We start from the raw sequence: 20,423 nt of genomic DNA, 5'->3' as shown, positions 1-20,423 counted from the left end.
ACACACACACACAAAGAGAAGTGGAAACTAGAATCTCAAGTACTGAACACAAGGTCAAGTTTCTTGCTGTATTGATACTTCATCCATATAGTCCCCAGTGAAAAACACTACACATCATTCATACAGCAGTCATATCAGAATGATATTCTGAACAGCTTGGAGAAATGTTATCCTCTATGTAGCACAACTGGAAAGTACTTTCTTTCTAAAAGTGATTTGTTATTTATGAATTGACTATAGTGGAATGTATGGAAGACACATTTAGTTTCCATCCATCCATCCATCCATCCATCCATCCATCCATCCAATCTCATACAATGCTTGTCCTGATCAGGGTCACGGTGATCCAGAGCCTATGCTGGAAGCACTGGGTGCAAGGCTGAGGGGGGGTACACCGTGGACAGGATGACACTTCGATTCCCCCAAGCTTTATATCACATTTATTACATGATATTAGAAGGTATGTCGAGAGATCTTCAGTTCACAATTACCACTCAAGATTAAGGTCCACCCCAAAAGCTTAAGCAGTAACAACAGAAGACGTGAAATGAAGAGTTTGGTCAAAGACAAATACAACAGATTTAGATGAGTGTTATAAAACAAGAGTGTACTGACCAGGGATGGCTCCTCCACCGTGTCAAGCTGAGAGGACTCCTCTGCAAACCCTGTATCTTCTTTCCTGCATTAGAGCTCAGCAATCAGAGTTCACAAGTAACAGCGCTGTCCATAAACATAACTGAAATGTCATTTCTGTCTCTGTACACACCCTGTTAAGAGCAGCTAAAATTAGTAGGGGAAAATCAAAGTTAAAAAAGTACTGCTTTGCAAAGCATTCAAGGAAGCAGGAATACATCAAAACCTGTGTAGAACATAAATAATTCACAAAAAAACAGGCAACATTAAAAGAGGACAGAGTGTAACCCAGCAACTGAAATCTGCTTCTTCTGGAAAAATCAGAATGCGGGACGTGACGTGGGATTTGTGAAGAAACCCTGTTGTGTGAGGTGTGTTAGACACTGTACTTCACACTGCAGACTCCCATTGCCCTGTAAATAATTCACGTCCCTCTAAATTGAGAGGAAAGGACTAACAGGAACGGCGGAGCCGAGGGCAGCCGATGCCACACTGAAACACAAAGTGAGAAGAGCAGGCTGAACGTGGGGTCCTGAGCGGGGCTCAGACTGACCTGCTGTCATCTTCCTCTTGTCTCAACTGCCGCATGTCCTGCTGCTGCTTGCGGAGCTGCAGCAGCTCCAGCTGAGGGAATGAACACACACAGTTAAGATACACACAAGGAGACAGTCAGGAGTCACACACACATGCATTAGCTCACAGAGTTCTGTCACACCCACATGCACAGAGTACACCCAAAGTGCACACACAGCTCTAAGATCATAAACTTACAGACATAGAAAACAGTGAGTCACTGACACACACATACCGTGGTGAGGCGTTCTAGAGCAGCAAAACGTTCCTCCCAGGAGGCTGAGGACTTCTCAAAGGCCTCGTGTCTCTTCAGGAGCTTCTCCACATCATCCACCGTCTGGCCGAGATCCTTGCTTACCACGTATGGCTCCTGTGCAATTAGCCAGGCCTCAGCCACCGAGGCATCGCGTGCAAACTGGCACACTTCTAACACTGCGGAGTCAGAATCACACCATCCAGGTGGTCAGCAGAACAGCTTTCACACCCCACTGAAGTTTCTGATAGGGAGACCTGTCTTTAAGTTCCTAGATTGAGGAGGTGAGCGGACTGAGAAACAAAGAAGTCCTTGTGCTACACTCACAGAGTTGGAGCCACTCCCATCTGTCATTCCATTTTATTGTCATCTCTTGCTTCTTTTCCATCAGCTGGAATAGTTTATCTTTGATCTGTGAGAGAACATGTACCATTACAAAGACGATGCTTCCAAATTCACAAATACATATAAATAACAAAAACACATCATCTGAAACCGCTTGTCCCATACGGTGTCGCGGGGAATTGGAGCCCAACCCGGCAGCACAGGGCACAAGGCTGGAGGAAGAGGGGACACACTCAGGACAGGATGCCAGTCCATCGCAAGGCACCTCAAACAGGACTCGAACCTCAGACTCACCGGAGAGCAGGACCCGGTCCAACCCACTGCGCCACCGCGCCCCCCATTATATAACAAAAAATACATATGAAATACAATAAAACACATATCTAGCACCCAAGGTTCCAGTGACAGGCAGTGTCAGTGCCCAACACAAGAGCGAAACCAGTAGCTATGAAGGTTGACTTTTGGCCTCAAACAACCTTACCTCAGCAGAGTCACGATGTTCGCGTGCCAGGAGGGCTTGCCCCAGTTTTACACAGGCAGTGAACTTGGGGTCCCTAGCATCTATCTCTGAGCGGATACCCTGGTGGTACTTCATCAACAGCTCCACTGAAGACACATCCCTGAGTAGTAAGAGATTCTCAGTTAGTGCCCATTAGACTTCTCAAATCAAAGTATGTGCCACATATGTTGTGGCCTCATTTCAGCCTTGTCACTGCTGCCCACCTTGGTTTTTCCTGGGTCTCAATCTGCTGGATGATGCTCTCCATCCAGGCCAGAAGGTCCCTCACCATAGTGAAGAAGCGGAACTTTTCAGCAGTGTCAACCAGGTGGGCTCGCCGACCGGCACAGGCATCTAGAAGGTTCTTCCATGCCTCCACTACCTCACGTTCCATGGCCTGGATGGCTGTAGCCTGATCTCCTGCATATTGAGCGTGCAGCCGGGTAGCTGTCTCCTGGAACTGCTGGACCTAAAAGAGCAGAGGGGAGTTAATGAGATAGAATGAGAAATGGCACAACACGGGAGCTGAACTACTGTATAATATATCCAGTTGCTGTCCAATATGCTGTACGTACATATGTGTCAGTGTAATGCAAATCCTGCTCTTATTCTTGACAGAATAACTATGCACAATGAAATCAATATTCCTGCAAATTAATGCAAAATGGCATGTGTGAATTTAACAAGAAAACAAGGAAGTCAATCGAAATTATTTTAATTTCTGTAATCCTCTGGTTGTGTCAGATGGGTTCTGTTTTCATGAACATTAGTACCTGTTTGCCCAGTGTGCTGATGTCCCTCTCAAAGGCAGCATGCATGCGGTGGAAGGACTCAGCCTTGCTGAAATCCTCACCCACATCATCAGGGAGCTGAGTTTGCTTCTCTTGGATTTGGGCCACAAGCTCCTTCCCGTCATAGAAGTACCTAAAGTACAGGTGTGTGGTAGTACAGGAAAGCAATCAAAACATGAATCTAAAGGGACTTGTAGCTTATCAGCCACTGCGTGGTGTCCCTCAACCACTCCGACTCACTTGAGCAGGTCATAGGATGCGGTGAGGAGCTGTGTGCGGGTGTCAATGAGCTCCAGCAGGTCAGCCCAGCTTTCATTTATACCGTCTTTCCACTCTGCCATCGTAGCTGCTTCACTGTGGCCTGCCTCAATCAACTCATCAATGGTCTGATTGACTGCATCTACACGCTCCTGACCAACAGTCCCCGTCTCTCGGGCAAACTCTCGGAACTTATCCCGTAAAAGCTGTTTTTGAACAGACACACAACGGAACAAATGAGGACAGCTAGGAAGAAAAAGGCAGCAATCTAAAGAAAACTGTTTTTGTTAAAGATAGACTTGTCAAGGAATGCAAGGAAGAAAATATCAGCAATAATCTCTAGTAAATGTACTTGTGAGTGTCTCTCACCGTCACATGATCTAAATCCTGGCCCATCTCCTCTGAGGAAGCCAACACATCACGCTCAGCAATCCACTGCTCAAGGTCCTCCACTTCACGGCTGAGCTGGAAGTGGTGATAGGTGTGGTCCAACTTCTTCCTCCGCTCTTCAGCCAGGTCCTTAAGGCCAGCATACTGTTTGTCCACCTGACCTTGACGTCGAATGATCGCCTCCCTGCAAACAGTAAAAACGAGGCACTCCAATCAGTGAGAGGCATACAGTAAGGAAAAACAGTAATAAGACAACACAATACCCCAAGAAGCAAGGAAAGACCGTTTTAAAGAAGACACACCACAAGCTTGACCAGAGCAGCAAACATAAATCTACACAAAAGGCATAAATGATATACTATCTTATTCAGAAGGTCACAAAAATGAGACAACAGCCTCATCCCTTGTATGCAGCCTCACGTACCCATCAGGATGGTCCTCAGCTAGCATCTTCTGAGCACGGTCAGCCAGCTTTTGGATGGAGTCTGCATAGTCATCTACATCCTGCTTCAGGATCAAATGTCTCTTCAGCATCACCATGGCGCTTGGCTCATCCTGAGGAGGAGTGAAAATAGGCAGCACATAAATTTCCAGTAGCTTATACTACAACTCAAGAGATAAAACTACACATTATCTCATCAGAAGATTCCTTTCCTCAAAGCTGTATACACTGTGTGAAAACAGGAAAAAATGAATGTTCATTTGACTTCCTGAATTACGAAAGTGTCCAAACCTATTGGTTTGTACATCACTGCTAACATTAACCATTGCCTAACAAGTGTAAATTAATTCGAAGATGCACATTGTGCCATTTATTCCGTCAGTCACTACCCCTGTGCGTACTTTAGCCTTCTCGTCAGCAATCATGTAGAGTTCCTGCTCTCCAATCCAGGCCTCAGCCTCGTCTGCATCGTTATAGTACTGCTGTGCCAGGTTGGAGATGGCCAGTCTCTCCCGTCGCTTGGCAATCTCCTCCTGCAGTCGTGCCCATGCATCCTTCAGCTCATTCATCTGCCCCTTGATGTGCTCTGACTCAGGGCTCTCCGCCGCCACCATGCGGGAACCACGTTCCATGACCTCATCGATCCGTGGCTGGTGACATTCAATTTCCTTCTGCAATGTCTGTGTTAACGGCACATGCAAAGTGAGAGAAGTGCTCATCAAAAACATACTATAAAAACAGCTTCATCAATGATCAATAACTGATCATTAATAGAGTGCTTATATGAAAGCATTACATGTTCAAATCTTTCAGCACGGTTTACAAAAATAAAGCCAGGCCTTGGTATTTTTGAGCGGCTCCTGTCATGCGGTTATTGGAATATTGCCTACCTGGTTCTTCTTCAGAAGCAGCTGAACTGCCTGAAGATTGTTACCATGGTCCTCTGACATTGCCAGGGGCAACCTCTCCTCCACCCAGAGCTACCAAGGAAGACATACAGGAAAATAAACATCGTACATACACGTGGGATGTAAAGATTCAGAGAAATGTAAGAAAACTGAGTGCTCTCACAATCTCATCAGCCAAGTCCCTGTAGAACTGGTGCACAGCCTTGGCAGCCTCCAGCTTGCCCCGTCTCTCTGCAAGAGGGGTGAGCAGTTGCTGGAACTCCCGTTGCAGGGCTTGCTGCTCCTCTTCCTTCTCTGGACAGTCCTGGCTCAGCACTGCATTCTGCAACTCTTCCAGCTCTCGTGCTCGGTCCCTCACCTTGTTCTCTGTCATCTGGATAGGAGGAATTCAATAAATAAGGAATACTGGAGAGTAGAAAATACAGGAATGACTGAAAATTTATCGTGTACACGTCAATCTATTAGAAAAATGTATTGCTTTCCAAAAGGAAGAACACCTATTTAGTTTATGGCTCATGGCTTCAGCATCTATGGAATTAGAAAAAGAACTTGTTACGGGCACCTGCTGCTTCTTCAGGAAGATATTGGCACTGGTCAGATCCTTGACCTCCTCATCAACATGCAGCTGCTGCTGCAGCTCTGCCAGCCACTTCTTGAGATCAGCTAGGCTCTGATCCAAAAGCTCAGAGCGGTTAGCATCAAATAGGAGGCGAGCCTTGTCCTGCGTGGTAGATTCCAGCTTGTCCCACAGGTCATGCAGTTGTGACAGACGTTCCTTCACGACAGGCTCAAACTCCGGCTTAGCCTGCATGAGGTCAAGACCCTCCTGGAAAAGCCCATGGTACCATGGTAGAGGTCAGTACTACTGTAGTTCCATGGTAAACACAGATAAACTTGAGCCACGGCTACCTGAGCTATTACATTCGACTTGTCAAAAAAATTATGGGATACTGGGACTGGGACTAGCTAGATGCACCACACCACTCATATGCTTTACACACAATCCCCCTCCCCATTTATGTTCCCCTGTTACTTCCTCCTTTCAACTGTTTTGGACTTCTCCAACCTGGTCAATCTTGTTTAACCAGTCCTTGTTGGAGGCTAGTTCAGCCATGAAGGCCTGGTGCTTCTGCCACTTGGTGTGGAGGTTCCGCGCCTCGTCATATGACGTGTCCTGAGCAGTCAGCATCTTCTCATTTATCCACAGTGTGAGCTGTGGCAGAGAAAACAGTCAGTAGGAAACAACCTTGCAGAGACATATACTAGCTTACAGTAGCAGGAGATCTTATCCCAAGGCTGAACAAGAGTTTAGTGATAATTTTTATTAAAAATCAAAGCTGAATATCAAAACATTTTACATCAACTTACATCCTGAGTGTTTTGTAGGAAATGCTGGAGATCACGGTTGTCCTTTAGTTTCCCATACACCTCCTTTGCTTTCCTCCTGTTGGTGTTGTACCTGTAAAGTTTAAACATACAGATAAGACCTGATGTCAGTTCTCCACTCACTGTGACCACAGAGTTGTGTATGTCTACAATGAACACATGCGCTTACTCACAGTTCTCATATACAGTAGCTCTGCAACGTCAAGGATTCATTGCTAGCATACGCAACTCTCTTTAGACATACTATGCCGCTTATCTAAGAGCACTTTCAGATCAATATCTATCATAAGAGCATCTGTCTAGCACCACAATGGGACCTGAGAGCTGAAATCAATGGAAAAAGCATAGGCTTCTGATAGCTTTCTCGAAGTAACACTAATACCCCATTACTGACAATGGATGCTTTTGTTAAGATATACTGTATATTGTTGAACAATAATTGTAATACCTTATAGATTTCTGAGACACTCTGCAAAAAATCTTATCAACTTGCATACAACACAAATACAGATGACAAAGTCCAACAGGAATTTAAAATCTTTACGGGGTGTGAATGTAATTTCAGTTTAAGAGTTCACACAACATCCTACTTCACTTATTATACAGAGAATTAAAAAATAAATTAAATTATGATGTATAACAACAATAATTATTACTATTATTATTATGGGGGGAGCGCAGTGGGTTGGACCGGGTCCTGCTCTCCAGTGGGTCTGGGGTTTGAGTCCCGCTTGGGGTGCCTTGCGATGGACTGGCATCCCGTCCTGGGTGTGTCCCCTCCCCCTCTGGGTTGCCGGGTAGGCTCCGGTTCCCCGCGACCCCATATGGGACAAGCGGTTCAGAAAATGTGTGTGTGTGTGTATATTATTATGATAATGAGACTGACCTGTCCTCAATAGATCCCATCTTGTCTTTAACCTTCTCAGAATAGAGGTTCCCATCATTAACCAAACTCTGCCCACTTTTCAGCGTGTTCAAGATCTTCTCTTCATTGGCATCCATCGTGCTGACAAAGTCTTCATGCTTTCGCAGAGCCTGCTCTGCCCCATCCAGGGTGTCTGGGCGCTCTGTGTGTGTCAGGGTATACTCCTGTGCCACGCAACGCAAGACAGTCTTACAACACTGCAAATCAGTAAGTCTTACCATCTATGATCCACTTTCTGGGAGGGTGCCTCAAATGGAGTTTGGGGACCCTCCAATCATAATAAACAAATAATAAACAATCCAAATAATGGAAAAGGTCTATTATGAGAGCAATATCACCATCACACAAGTAAAAACTATTAATATACATCATATTGAGGAGCTGTGATATTTTACCCTCCTTTTTTCTCATGCATTCCTATTTACTCTGGTCCCAACTACAGTACATACTAATATACAAAACCTAGAGGCAATAACTATATGAACCAAGCAATGTGAGTCACTATAAGCACCTCTAAGGTGCCCCTAAATGTGTACCTGGTTGTTAAGGATGGCCTCAACCTGCTTTGCATCTCTCATGAACTGCTGGAAACCCAGGCCTTGCTCCAGGAAGTTCTTGCGGCGGTACCACATCTTATGTAGTTCATCCCAGCCTGTTTCCAAGCCCTTCAGCCTCTGTTCCAGTTGCTGGTACTGTGGATCAGTCTCTTCCTGTGTCACAATTTCCCCTGTGTCTTTCACCTGATGATAATCCTCCTTGTGGTTGTCTATGTCATCATGTATGGCATCATGCAAGTCCAGCAGCTGCTCTGCCTCAGGCAATGTGGCAGGCATCTCTTCTGATGCTACAGACTTCTGTGTCTTGTAAAGCCAAGACTGGAAGTCATCAAGATTCTGCAGGAAGGTCTGTAATTTACTAATTTCTCCCAAGGAGTCCTCTCGATCCTTCAGTGTTTTCTTCAACTCATCCCAAGCTTGATCCAGTGTCTGCAGCCTGCCCAAAATGTCAGTTTCATTCTCAGGGTGGTCTTTGGCTAGCTGGATGGCCTCACCCTTCAGGAAGCCTAGCTTGTCCTCAATGGCTGCTAGGTCTCTCTCTATGCCAAACAGCTTCCTCTGGATGGTCATAACCGCAGCAAGATCATTACCTAGGTCCTGCGTAGACTCAATTACACGAGTCTTGTCTTTGATCCAGGCTTCTGTCTCATCACATTCCAGTCTATAGTTGTGAAGACTGACAGCAGAATCCACTTTGTGCTTCTTCTCCTCTACCATTGCTCTGAATGCATTCCATCTGAGAAAATTAATAAATATCTCAGTATTACTAAATTTAAAGGTCATTATCATTTATACATTTGCATTATAATTTGTACTCACCTGTTGTTGAGACGTGCCTGGCATTCTTTCACTTCTTTCATGCTTGGGTGTCTGCTGTCTTCAAGTTGTTTTGCTGCCTTGTTTACATCATCCACCCGCAACTGAACATTGCCCATTTCTTGGGCAAGGATACCTAATCTGGGAAATCAGAAGATAAGAAAAATTTGGGTATAAAATGGTATCCACTGTTGCTGAATCTATAAGGCAAAGAAGTACAATCAAGGCAGAACTTCCTTGTCTGAGAGAAATTGGTAAATAATAATTGCTAATATGTAACACTTTAAGAAGTATTAAGTGGAAGGACACATATCTTTGGTATGTTACCTGTTCTGCACAACCTCCAGATCCTCTAGCTTCTCAGGTGTCTCCAACCCAACCAACCATGTCTCCTTCTGGTTCATCCAGAGCTCACAGGCATCTGTCTCACTAAAGATGGTATACAGAGCCATGGTGTCATCCAACTTCTTCTTGCGTAGGTCGGAAAGTGAAATAAGCTCCATGTACAGGTCCCGTATATCCTTGAGCCGCCTCTGTATGTCTGGTGTGTTACGTAGTTCCTCTGGCAGACTGTTAGCCTGTTTGGTCAATGCATCAATAGTGGCAGCATTCTTTGCCATCTCATCCTGTAAGTTCCGGTGTTTCCTGACAAGACGCTGGGTGGTATATTCATCATGTCCAAGATCATCACTTATCAGTTGCCTTCGAGCATCCAGCAGCCATGCCTTGAAGTCATCTGCATCACCCTGAAGCTGGAAGAACCTCTGAGTGTCCTGCAGGTTTTGTTTCCGGAAAGCGGCAAGCTCTTCAAGCTGCTGCCATTGTGTGTTCACATCACCCATACGTTGCTGGATTTGTGGCGTCCCAAAGTGCTTAGCTTGTATCATTTTCTCTCCCTCATCCATAACCTGTTGCAGGTGTGTACGCCTGGCCCCCAATTCATCCTCAAAGGCACTATGTTTACTCTGAAGCACCAGCACACTTGTAAGGTCCTTGCCATAGTCCAGTGAAGAGAAGATATGCTCCTTTTCCTTGATCCAACTCTCAAGCTCTGCCATTTCCCAAAAGAAGTTCCATAGACGTCTGGACTGATGTAATCGGTCCTTGCGCTGAGCCGCAAGAGCACATATCTCTTGATAGCACAGGTCCAGGTGCTGCACTCGGTCTCTGATTACCTGTGGGTCACATGGCTTGTAGGCTGGAGATAGGAAACAATTTCCAAATATGCATAAGAAATGACATAATGACTGAAGAAAACATTTTGCCATAACTAATTTGGTGTGTCAGTATTACTGAAGTTGGAGAACAAAATACTTCCACTTACTGTCCCCATTGGCAAACTTGAGTGCTGCTGCATTGGAAGAGTGTACTCTCTCTGCCTGCATGGCAATGTCGGCTTCCAGTAAGGCATGCTTCTGTAGCAGATCTTCCACTTCAAGAAGGTGTTTCCCAAAATCTGGTGAAAGGAGCCGAGCCTTATAGGCATACGGGGGTTAGGAAACAAAGTCACAGGGAAATAAATAAAATGGCATCTAAAAACAAATTATGTACATAAAATGCACTTCAAGTAACAAAATAATGCTTATTTTGGGTCATACCTTGACCTCATCCATCCAACTGATGATGTGGAGCATCTCCTGAAATATCTTCTGCAGAGTAAGATTCTTATCTAGGCGTCCTTGTCGAGCATCCAGCAGCTCCAGCAAGTAGTGCCAAAGGCGCAGGATATTGTCTTTGCGTGCATTAATGCGCTTGGCATCATGGTAGTTCTCTGACTCCAGGTCCTGGGACATGGCCACCAGTGCTTGCACACGCTCTTTATATGCCGCAATGTCGGTCTCAATCGCATCATGCTTCTTCTTTGCAGCCTCCACTGCCGGCAGGTCATATCCAAAGTTGTCCTTGGAGGGAAAATGATGCATGCTTTAGAGCAGGCCTTTTAATCCGCTAAGACAAGAAATACAACGTGTTCCTCTTAAACCCTTCATCCTACCCACCATCTTCACTGGAATATAAAGAGAAAGCAGAAACATTAAAGTGTGTATCAGGCTTCTAGGTTTGTAAGTGGTGTCAGCGGTTGTGCATGTGTTAACATACCTGTGCCACCAACCTCTGGTTCTCCAGAAGCCATGTTTCCCTCATGGCTGCTTTCTTGTCGAAGCGTCTTGCCATCTGTTCAAGCTTTTCTTGTCGGATCAGCTCATCTCTCAAGACCCGTTCCCTTTCATTCTCAGCCCGTTCCAAACGTTCCCATGCCTAAGTGGACAAGTCAAAAGAAAATAAAGCTGAGAACAAGCAGTGGTGTTCACATTTCAAAAAAATCTGCATATTTGGATGGAGCCCAAAATATTTTCATATGGACCTTACCCTGTTAATGTCAGCAACCAATGCACCTTCCCTTGGTGTGTACACCCTCTGGTTGTTAGCTCTCATGCGGCTCTGGATGGTGAACAGGAGCACCTCCAAGTTGCCTTTCTCCTGAAATCTGGGAAAATCTGGTCATAACTGACTGCATTTTTTCCACACTTCTCCCCCTGTTAACTGGTCCTGATTCATTCTTGAAAGTGGACCCAATATCAAAAACCAGATAATGAAAATACTTATTCCATTACTTCTCATTAGATTCAAGCCCATCCCAAATTCACTCCAAAATCACATCTGGAGATTTTCAGATTAGACTGTTGAGTATAAGTGCACTTACTTGGGGGGTTTGTCCACTGTGCGATATGTGTTAAAGCCCTGCAGCTGCTGCTGCACCCCAGTCAAAGAATTGGCTAGCTTGCGGTCATTCAGACCAATGATGGTCTGCTCAATCCAAGTCAGAAGATCAGATGCCAGGCTCTCATACTTGTGAATCATCTTTTCAGTCTCAATAGCATTGTCCAACACCTGCCGCAACATACGTGCTTTATGTATTTAAAAAGATCCTGATTGAAAGGTCAAGCTGAATAATTGGCTTTGGACAGATAGCAATATTTCATGTGGGGAAGTTAAACAATATTTGTTGAGTGACCTGCTCCTGGAAGAAAGCTTATTTTGCTACAGGATATAATTGTTTTGGTTTTGCATTTCTGAAGCAAAAGTGGTAAAAGAATTTCTAAGAGAACTGATTGAAGGTTCTCACCTTCCCTATCCTTTTCCCCTCCACTGCCAGAGCTTTCATTTTGGAGAAATAATGGTAGAAGGCCACAACGTAAGTGATTATGGATTTCTCATCGGGGTTCTCCGTGAAAACATCTGTGAGGAAAACAAAAGTCCAAAATAAAAAAGATATCGTTACAAATATTTCTTTTAAAATGAGGTTTCCACTGTACTTAGTAACTGTCACCCACCTTCTGGATCAAGCAACTTAGTCACACCCAGTTTCTGCTCTGCCACATTAAAGGCCTGTTGAAGGTTATAAGTGGGGTTGGACCTCTGAAGCTTAGAGAAATCCAGAAGGTCTGGCCTACATGTTTAGAGTTCAGAACACAGGTAGAGAAAGAAAAGAAATGAGAGATCATACAGTGTGATATACACAAAATAGATATATTAAGTCCAGACCTTCTGTGTTTTGGGCTTTACCTGTGTTTGTGGATAAGAGCATTAAATGCCAGGCCATCTTTCCAGCTTGTAGTGAAGTTTGTAATATTGACATTTGGATATCTAGAAAATGGTTGAAAGTTGGAATGGTTTCAGTGTCATTGAAGTTTTTCTCCTACCTATTACCCAACATTTTTGATAATCGAAAATGCCATTCTTAGATATCAGCTATTTCATTAATTTTCTTCAACAATGACTCAATGATCACAGCCATAGTACAACTCACCCTGCTGTTTTCATCTGGCACCACAAGAGCAAAGCGTCTTTGGCTGATCGTGTTTCTTTCTGGTCTGCTTGTCCAGTTTCTACTACAATGTCCTGAATCTGTGAAAAATGTAAAGTAACAGTAAACCTTCTACCAAAGACATAACAAATGCAACCTAAAATCAAAGCAGACCAATTCATTAGAAGGATAATTCCAGGAGAGCTAGAACAGATCCTAAAATAATTAACTTGCACAACCAATACACAATTTTAATCATGTGTTAATTGCAAAGGTGCAAATTCCCACAGAATCTTCATGACTAATTAGGGGGTAAGATTTGTGAAGCAGAGCTTTGGGAACTGAAGGCAACAGAGGCTAATTTTAGAAAAAACTGCACTGGTCTGAACACAGTTTTAATGGAAAATTAAAGAAAAAGTAGAAGCCTTTTTTCTCTTTGCTTTCCAGTCTCTTAAATAATACAACAGAATGTACTGCATGAATAAACAAAGCTTAAAATAAACATCTCAGTCACATTTAAAAAAATAAATATGGTCACCCCATCAGCAGGTAAGTATATACCTTAAAACAGGCAGGTTCAAAATTATTCTAGAAGCATTGCCTTAATTAGGGCTCCAAGAAGAGTGATGATAATTAGGTTCCCAGGATCGGTTCAAAAAAGCTCAGCTGGCTCACCTGGAACCGCAAAATGATGGTCCAGATGAGACCCAAGATAAGCCGGTGGTTGCCATCAACAATGTCATGGGAACCCATGTTTTCCAGGTGGACCCTCTGCTCCTTCAGAAACTGCAGTGCCTTGTCCACATTCTCTAGGCAGTGAATCCGCATACGTCCTTTGGTTGGCCTGGGCTATTAAAGAAGCATGAAAGAGATGGAATTGAAACTGGAGTGAGGACACAGGTGCAGACCTATGGCAGATGTAATGACACATGGAAATCAGACACAAGGATGGAGGAAAAATACTTGCTCCTCACCAGATGCTCCCCAGAAAGAACCTCCAACAGCTTTATAAGCATACGACCATCCCTTAGGTCAAGGTACAAATCTGAGATCCGGCAGTTCACCCGGGACAAGATTGAATTGACCCATTTCGTGAAGGTCTTCTTCTGAACTGCCTCCCGTTCGTCTATAATGTTCCAAGGGCAAAAAAGGTTTCAAAGGTGAGATGTGCCGCTTTTCAATACAGGAATAATTATAAATAATGTTTCTACTCTGTTTTTGAAACAGAACTAATCAGATCTAACATAAACTTTGTATACTTAAGGACATGAAAGAATTTCACATTAATTGGCTTTTATGCAATAGGGGGGTGCGGTGGTGCAGCGGGTTGGACCGGGTCCCACTTTCCAGTGGGTCTGGGGTTCAAGTCCCGCTTGGGGTGCCTTGCGGCAGACTGGCGTCCCGTCCTGGGTGTGTCCCCTCCCCCTCCGGCCTTCCGCCCTGAGTTGCCGGGTAGGCTCCGGTTCCCCGCAACCCCGTATGGGACAAGCGGTTCAGAAAATGTGTGTGTGTGTGTGTGTGTGTGTGTGTGTGGCTTTTATGCATAAAACTGCACGAAAGACATTTATGTCCCTTTCTGTACAGTACAATGATGTAGCTGGCAAAGAGTAAGTGAAGGTTGTTTTGTATTGTGCAGTGAATTGCATACATTTCAAAAGACTAAATCCAAAATCATTAATGCATAACTTATTATAAATGAAGAAATATTAACTTGAAAATTCTGTTCAGTAACTGAAAAAACATTTCACAAACTCATAAAAAAACTTGTTTGATTGAGTTTTATTCCTGAATCTGGTAAAATACCAAACTTCACATGTCTAGATTATCTAAATGTTTTCTACTGGTTGGATAAAAACGTGTCCCAGTGGTCCCACAGGTGTGATAAAGAGAATTTTATTAAAATCTTACGGTATATTCAAATCACACTTTACAAACCTATGTGACTTGGATTGAATAAGCAGCTCTACTTGTACAGTATATATTAAATGAACGCCTGCAATATAGTTACATGTTACAGAAAAATAAAGATAATATTCTTATGTACTTATTTTTAACCAGTAAAAAGCAGAAAGAGAATATTTTCATGGACAGTACCTGTTTCTTAGCAAAAATGTTTGCTGGATATGAAATTATAACAGCAAGCCAGGACAATTATGGAAGTGCCAATAATATAGAATCCACCAGAAACATTAAGAAAACGGTGCATGCAGACATGCTGTTTCTTTCTTTTTTTGTTTTTGAAAGGTCAGATAAATGACTACATAACTAATATTAGTTAGTTAGTTGCCGTCGAGTTGTTTACGACTCATGGTGACCCTATGTGTAACGGAGCAAAATGTTGCCCGATCTTGAGCTGCATGCCTGATCATTCCAAAATTTGCATTCATTGCTGTGGCAATTGTATCATTGCCATTCCTGACAACTTCCAGTCCAGTCCAACCCAGTCCATTGTCTGAAACATCTTGTCCTGTGTGGGGTCGCGGCGAACCGGATCCTAACCCGGCAATACTGGGCGCAAGGCTGGAGGAGGAGGGGACACACCCAGGATGGGACGTTGAGAACTTCTAATAACCAATATTAGGACTCTCTTATATGCAGTTTTAATTAATGGAAAGAATTCAGTCCAAAGATTCCAGCCTCAGGGGGGTGCGGTGGCGCAGTGGGTTGGACCGGGTCCTGCTCTCTGGTGGGTCTGGGGTTCAAGTCCCGCTTGGGGTGCCTTGCGGCGGACTGGCGTCCCGTCTTGGGTGTGTCCCCTCCCCCTCCGGCCTTACGCCCTGTGTTGCCGGGTAGGCTCCGGTTCCCCGCGATCCCATCTGGGATAAGCGGTTCAGAAAATGTGTGTGTGTGTGTGTGTGTGTGTGTGTGTGATTCCAGCCTCAAAACATGGATACTAAAGATTACATAGATTGTCAACCATGTATTGAAACCCAGAGTTCAGTGGTCCTCATCCTCTCCAAGTGCAAACAGAGTTCTACTAACAAGAACATGGAGGACAGAGGAAGGTGTGAAAACAAAACCACTCTGCTTACAATGCAAAGATGAACAGAACCAAAATTTACTGCTGGCTAACCCTCCATATATATCACCTCTTTAGGATTTACAAATTGCTGCACTGAACACCCATGGATCATAACATATGCATGACTCAAGGAAATGTATATGCATGAGTGCATGTTAACTATAAATATTAACTGAATGCAAAAGAGTGGCTGTTCAAAATGCTGACAAAAAAAAGACTGTGCATGAATATTCTGAGTATTGTGATATCACTGCATCTGTACTCACGCTTATATTTGCATGTATGTGTATGTTATTGTGTGTGCATGCAAGGTTTTAATACACTGCCTTTAAGCCTCCTTTATTAAGCCTCACTGTGTAATGTTTATCCCTCATTCCCAAAATACAAATGCGGAACTGTGCATCTTTAATGATTTCCAAAATAAATGATTCAGAGCCTTTAGCTGAAGAGAAAAAAAGGGGAGAGAATGGGGGAGATGGAAAGAGAGTGAGAAAGAGACCAAAAGAGAGGGATGTGTGCTTTTAGGCCTTCCCTGTGGAGACTGTGGACATCATCAAACATGTCATATGCCAAACCACAAAAATTCCCTGATATCTCCTTTCAGTTCTTTAAAGTCAAGTAAACTGTAATGTACACATGTTCTTCGTAGTCACCAAAAAGAAAACACAAGATGCAAGAATTGTGATCAATCTTGTTTCAGAATTGAGACTAATTGCAAATTACACATCCATAAAGTCTTGCGAAAAATTAAACAGTAATTCAAATATAAGTACACTTTACATTTGTGTGAGCTGCCCATGTGTGTAGCCTGTTTAGTTCCATATAGAATAATTTTTATTTTAAACCCATCAAAGCTACTGATACTGCCAATCTTTAACATACAGTGGAAAAGTATTGAGAAGCACCTCCCTGAGTTGCACTTGGTATTGTCATTTCTGTTCAGGTTATTCAAAAAACTTCTTAAGATGACATCACTTTAAGAAAGGTTAAGCTAAAAAACTCACTACATTGAACAGTGGTTCTTAAATTTTAATTCATACAAATACTAATTTATTAAGGAAATATATTTACTTATAGAGCTGTTAGTTGTTGCTGTAGATGTTTTTTCACTGTCATTTTTAATTCTGTCTTATACTGCCTGCAAGAAAGCAGATGACAGTTGATGTGTGCTCCTCCACTTCACGTCCAAGTCACTCCCTGTTAGCTTCTCACTGTCAGCCAAGGTAGGGCTTCACAGACAAGCTAAACAACAAAATCTCCCCCCTCTGACAGCAGGCAACCTGCAAGTGTCTGATGGATCAATGCAGAGCTTTTAAAAAGAAGCCAATCAAGGTAAATGAACCTCCGGTGCACAGTGCAAAAACTATACTTATTTTCTCCACAATCAGAAGGTTTCCGGTCACAACAGGCAAACAACAAACCAGATTTCCTGACTTGAATATGAACTGTAGACACCAGTCTGTGTTCAAGAAAAGCACTTTAAACAGTGGACCAAATTAGGGAACCTATCTGTACGAAATGCTGTATCTCAGCTTGCAATTTTTTTCTTTAATTATTTGTCAATTTGTCCACAACTACCATTTTCTCCTTCATTTCTTGGTAGTGTCAAACTTTTGGCAATGTCAAAGAGCCTTTGCAAAGTGTTCATTTGCCAGGAGATTTGAGCCCTGTGACACTTTGGCACTAAGTCTGGGTGTTTCTCACCCCTTGGCCATCTACCACTGCCAGCTCTTTGGGGTAACCACAAATCTCAGTACCCTAAAATGCACACCAATGTCACTCAAGTTCACAATTAACACATCTCTTGAATGCTGAAAGCAAACCACCTCTCAACCTGAACTCAAATCTCTTTCTCCTCTAACCAATACATTAATACTAGTGTGTTCCGCAAGGTGAACGGCACCAATTGTGCCTTCTCACATTGAACATAATGAAACTTGAGAAGTGGCACAGACCATGAACCACCTGTTTTCACAGCCCTACTTCTCCCAGACATGGAATTTCCAAGAGTTAAAAGTGTGTTACAAAGTTTAAAAAAGTTAAAAAAGCACCAGGGCATACCATCAGACTTGCCGTATACATTACATTTATAATAAAAGCTAAAGTTTTCTCTGTGTAGTAGTTAAAGATTAAACCAACGTCCTACAACAGTGTTCAGCAGCAGGTGAACTACTGGGCATTGCTAGACTTCAGTTCCAGGTCTCAAACTTTATGACTTATTAATACTGATGGATTTTCCCTGTATGGAGCTGTGGAGCTGTGTCAGCCCTTAGCAGAAAAAGCCTGCAGTCCAACTCTGTTCCTGCATGTGTCATGTCACTGAGGTCGTGGGAAAATCGTGGGAAAAGTGTGAGGGCAGAATGCTTGGAGTGATACATTAAGAGTAGAGCATCTGTGCAACAAAGTGAGGGCAAAACCTCAGAAAAATATAGTGATAGAAGACCATCTGTGTAAAGGAGCAAGTTGGGAACACCCGGGTGACAAAATGATGACTTAGCCTCTGGGTAATGGATCGAGAGCACAGTGCCTGAGTAATGGAGTGACTGCAATACACCAAGGTAAAGGAGTATGGAGAGAAGACTTGCGGAACACTGACACCTATAAAATCTGGATTATTATCTGGAAGATGTTACAAGAGCTTGACAAAAACTATAAGGACAAATCTGAATGCATGAGCGGAACAAAGGCGTAAAATTGTTCCAGAAGACGGACAAGAATGCACTGAATAGAGCATACAGAATATACAAAGTTGCCATAAAATCACCTCCTGAGTAAATTAAACAATAAAGTCATTAAACAACGGTGTTGTTTTACAGAAACTGGTTGCTGCTTTTCTTTCAACCCTGCCGAGACAGGAAAATGTTCAGCATTTGGGGGATCCCAAAGAAAAGATACTCCAAGGTGCGGGTCTGCAGCTACCTGCACTCCAAAACGCTCGGCACTGTTGAACGGCAAGGCAATGATAAACAAAATTTAGATGATTGTACAAAGAGAAACCCAGCGAGCCTGCTTTCCAGCCACTCTTTCTTGTCAATGCTGATGCGGCCCGCCACCAGGGAGCTAGAAGGCTTGCATGATTTAACACAAATTCACGATGACTGACAACCTCTCTCTGAAGAAGCACTTTATAAAGTTGCACTGTGAACAGACTATTAATGAGATTCCGAATCAGCTGCTGGTCGTTAATTTGAAGTCTTTAAATAGCCTACGAGCGTGTTATATATATATCCAACAAAAAAACAGTGATGACTGAATTCCCGTGCAAGTTCGAGCTTGGCACTCTCAGAGGTCCTGAACAAGAGCAATGCTGATGGTGATGGACAGAAAGGCAGCACTTCGAACCAAGGGGACCAGTTCGGAGGTGAAAGAGGTGGAAACAGACACGCAGTTCAGAGGTCACCCAGGCCACAAGAGAAGTGAACACAATACACGTCTGTCAATCACGCAGGCATTTTCCAACTAGACAAAACTAGCAGGGAATGGAGCCTTACCCTACTGTTTTGCAGTGTAGTGACACGCACAAAGTACTGCGCATCCTTTCTAGCCGTTTATGGCATAAAATATTAAACTCAGCGAACAACTGGGGCACTGCTGTTCTGAAATAAATAAATAAAAGGTGACACATTTAAGAGGGCCGGTTGTGAAGAAGCGCACGTTGTCTCACAGCGGCAGACCGAAGACGGCACGCACTCTCACGACACCCCATCCCGAACAGGCAGCGGCACGGACGCCAGTGGACCAGAGCTGCCGGACGGTACCTTGAAGCTGCCTGAAGCGGCCGTCCAGTACAGAGGGGAGGGAGATGTTGGAGGTGCTGTAGCTTAGCCAGCGAGCGCGCCTCATGTTGCGGGTTGAGGGTGGCAGCGGCGGCAGTTGCGGGCTGCGGCGTCCCGGGGCATAGGAGGAAGATGAAGAGGAGGAGGAGGAAAGGGGGGAGAGACCCGGTGCCACAGGGGCCGGGATTCCCAGGAGGGTGCCATTCTTCTCGGGCTGGTGCTCGGGTTCCGCCTTGGGGCGTACACCACGCCGTTGGGCCCTGTGGATCGGGGGTGTGCTCCGGCTGCGGCTGGCCACGCTTGTCCGGCTTGCGGGCTCCTTGGTGCTGCCGCTCGCCCGGCTTGGCCCCTCCCTGCCAGTCTTCAAGCTGAGCTTGACCTCGTGCAGACGGGTCTGGCAGATCGGAGCGCGACACAGACAGGGACTGCTCATCCTGACCCTGGGACTCGGGCGTGTGGAGCTGACGGAGCACTGCTCGCTTCTTCCTCTCCTCTTCTCTCTGGTTACCCCCCCCCACTCTCTCTCTCGCTCTCTCTCTCTCCCCCCTCTCCCCACTCCAGTAATGGTGCCGTGCTGCTCCTTTCAGTCCATGTGCCGATCAGAGTGGTTCCACCGCCTCACCCATGCATACGATATGGGCCAGTACACATGTGCTCTTGAGTGTGCTGCACAGTCCACTCCCTCTGGCTTCGCACTGATGTCATCGAGGGGACGCGGCGAAGCAGGCAGGCACTCTTATTCACACACAGGCAGGCAGCGTGGGCGTGCACTCATAAGAGAGAATCGCAGTTTCGGTGTGTGTGTGTGTGTGTGTGTGTGTGTGGGCATGTGGGTATTTCTGTTTCAGTGGGAATCTGTCGATGCGTGAGTGCTTGTGTGAACTTGGATGTATACCATGAGTGTATAGTGGGGCCAGTTTGTAGCAGGCAGGGTGAGCAAGGAACACAGTGGTTGGAGCCACTGCGTTTGGAGGTTGCAGGTTCAAATCCCACCTCCTGCTTCAGTGCCTCTGAGCAAGTACTCCTCCTGAATTACTCTGGTAA

General features: G+C 44.5%; 1 protein-coding gene across 3 annotated transcripts in view; it reads right to left on the bottom strand.

Moving 5' to 3' along the window:
• sptb (spectrin, beta, erythrocytic) overlaps nucleotides 1-20,423 on the bottom strand; it is a 33,379-nt gene that overhangs the window by 4,582 nt on the left and 8,374 nt on the right. For 2 of the 3 annotated variants that reach the window (XM_018727747.2, XM_018727748.2), the window contains exons 3-33: nucleotides 13,556-13,707; nucleotides 13,257-13,430; nucleotides 12,585-12,682; nucleotides 12,341-12,421; nucleotides 12,109-12,224; nucleotides 11,901-12,013; nucleotides 11,478-11,665; nucleotides 11,144-11,261; nucleotides 10,874-11,032; nucleotides 10,375-10,677; nucleotides 10,101-10,251; nucleotides 9,104-9,974; nucleotides 8,780-8,917; nucleotides 7,940-8,696; nucleotides 7,365-7,567; nucleotides 6,461-6,551; nucleotides 6,159-6,305; nucleotides 5,655-5,918; nucleotides 5,256-5,465; nucleotides 5,075-5,164; nucleotides 4,586-4,864; nucleotides 4,167-4,297; nucleotides 3,722-3,926; nucleotides 3,335-3,558; nucleotides 3,077-3,227; nucleotides 2,528-2,772; nucleotides 2,286-2,424; nucleotides 1,787-1,871; nucleotides 1,442-1,638; nucleotides 1,187-1,257; nucleotides 616-679 (exon numbers count right to left, since the gene is read on the bottom strand). In XM_018727747.2, coding sequence (XP_018583263.1) covers nucleotides 616-679; nucleotides 1,187-1,257; nucleotides 1,442-1,638; nucleotides 1,787-1,871; nucleotides 2,286-2,424; nucleotides 2,528-2,772; nucleotides 3,077-3,227; nucleotides 3,335-3,558; nucleotides 3,722-3,926; nucleotides 4,167-4,297; nucleotides 4,586-4,864; nucleotides 5,075-5,164; nucleotides 5,256-5,465; nucleotides 5,655-5,918; nucleotides 6,159-6,305; nucleotides 6,461-6,551; nucleotides 7,365-7,567; nucleotides 7,940-8,696; nucleotides 8,780-8,917; nucleotides 9,104-9,974; nucleotides 10,101-10,251; nucleotides 10,375-10,677; nucleotides 10,874-11,032; nucleotides 11,144-11,261; nucleotides 11,478-11,665; nucleotides 11,901-12,013; nucleotides 12,109-12,224; nucleotides 12,341-12,421; nucleotides 12,585-12,682; nucleotides 13,257-13,430; nucleotides 13,556-13,707 — 6,215 coding nt within the window. Of the gene's footprint in view, nucleotides 1-615; nucleotides 680-1,186; nucleotides 1,258-1,441; nucleotides 1,639-1,786; nucleotides 1,872-2,285; nucleotides 2,425-2,527; nucleotides 2,773-3,076; nucleotides 3,228-3,334; nucleotides 3,559-3,721; nucleotides 3,927-4,166; nucleotides 4,298-4,585; nucleotides 4,865-5,074; nucleotides 5,165-5,255; nucleotides 5,466-5,654; nucleotides 5,919-6,158; nucleotides 6,306-6,460; nucleotides 6,552-7,364; nucleotides 7,568-7,939; nucleotides 8,697-8,779; nucleotides 8,918-9,103; nucleotides 9,975-10,100; nucleotides 10,252-10,374; nucleotides 10,678-10,873; nucleotides 11,033-11,143; nucleotides 11,262-11,477; nucleotides 11,666-11,900; nucleotides 12,014-12,108; nucleotides 12,225-12,340; nucleotides 12,422-12,584; nucleotides 12,683-13,256; nucleotides 13,431-13,555; nucleotides 13,708-19,361; nucleotides 19,850-20,423 lie in introns of those variants that run through there. The other variant, XM_029258450.1, reaches the window with a different exon arrangement.

This window comes from Scleropages formosus, chromosome 15 (genome assembly GCF_900964775.1).
Source record: "Scleropages formosus chromosome 15, fSclFor1.1, whole genome shotgun sequence".
Classification (NCBI taxonomy): domain Eukaryota; kingdom Metazoa; phylum Chordata; class Actinopteri; order Osteoglossiformes; family Osteoglossidae; genus Scleropages; species Scleropages formosus.
This window is presented reverse-complemented; position numbering and strand designations above follow the sequence as displayed.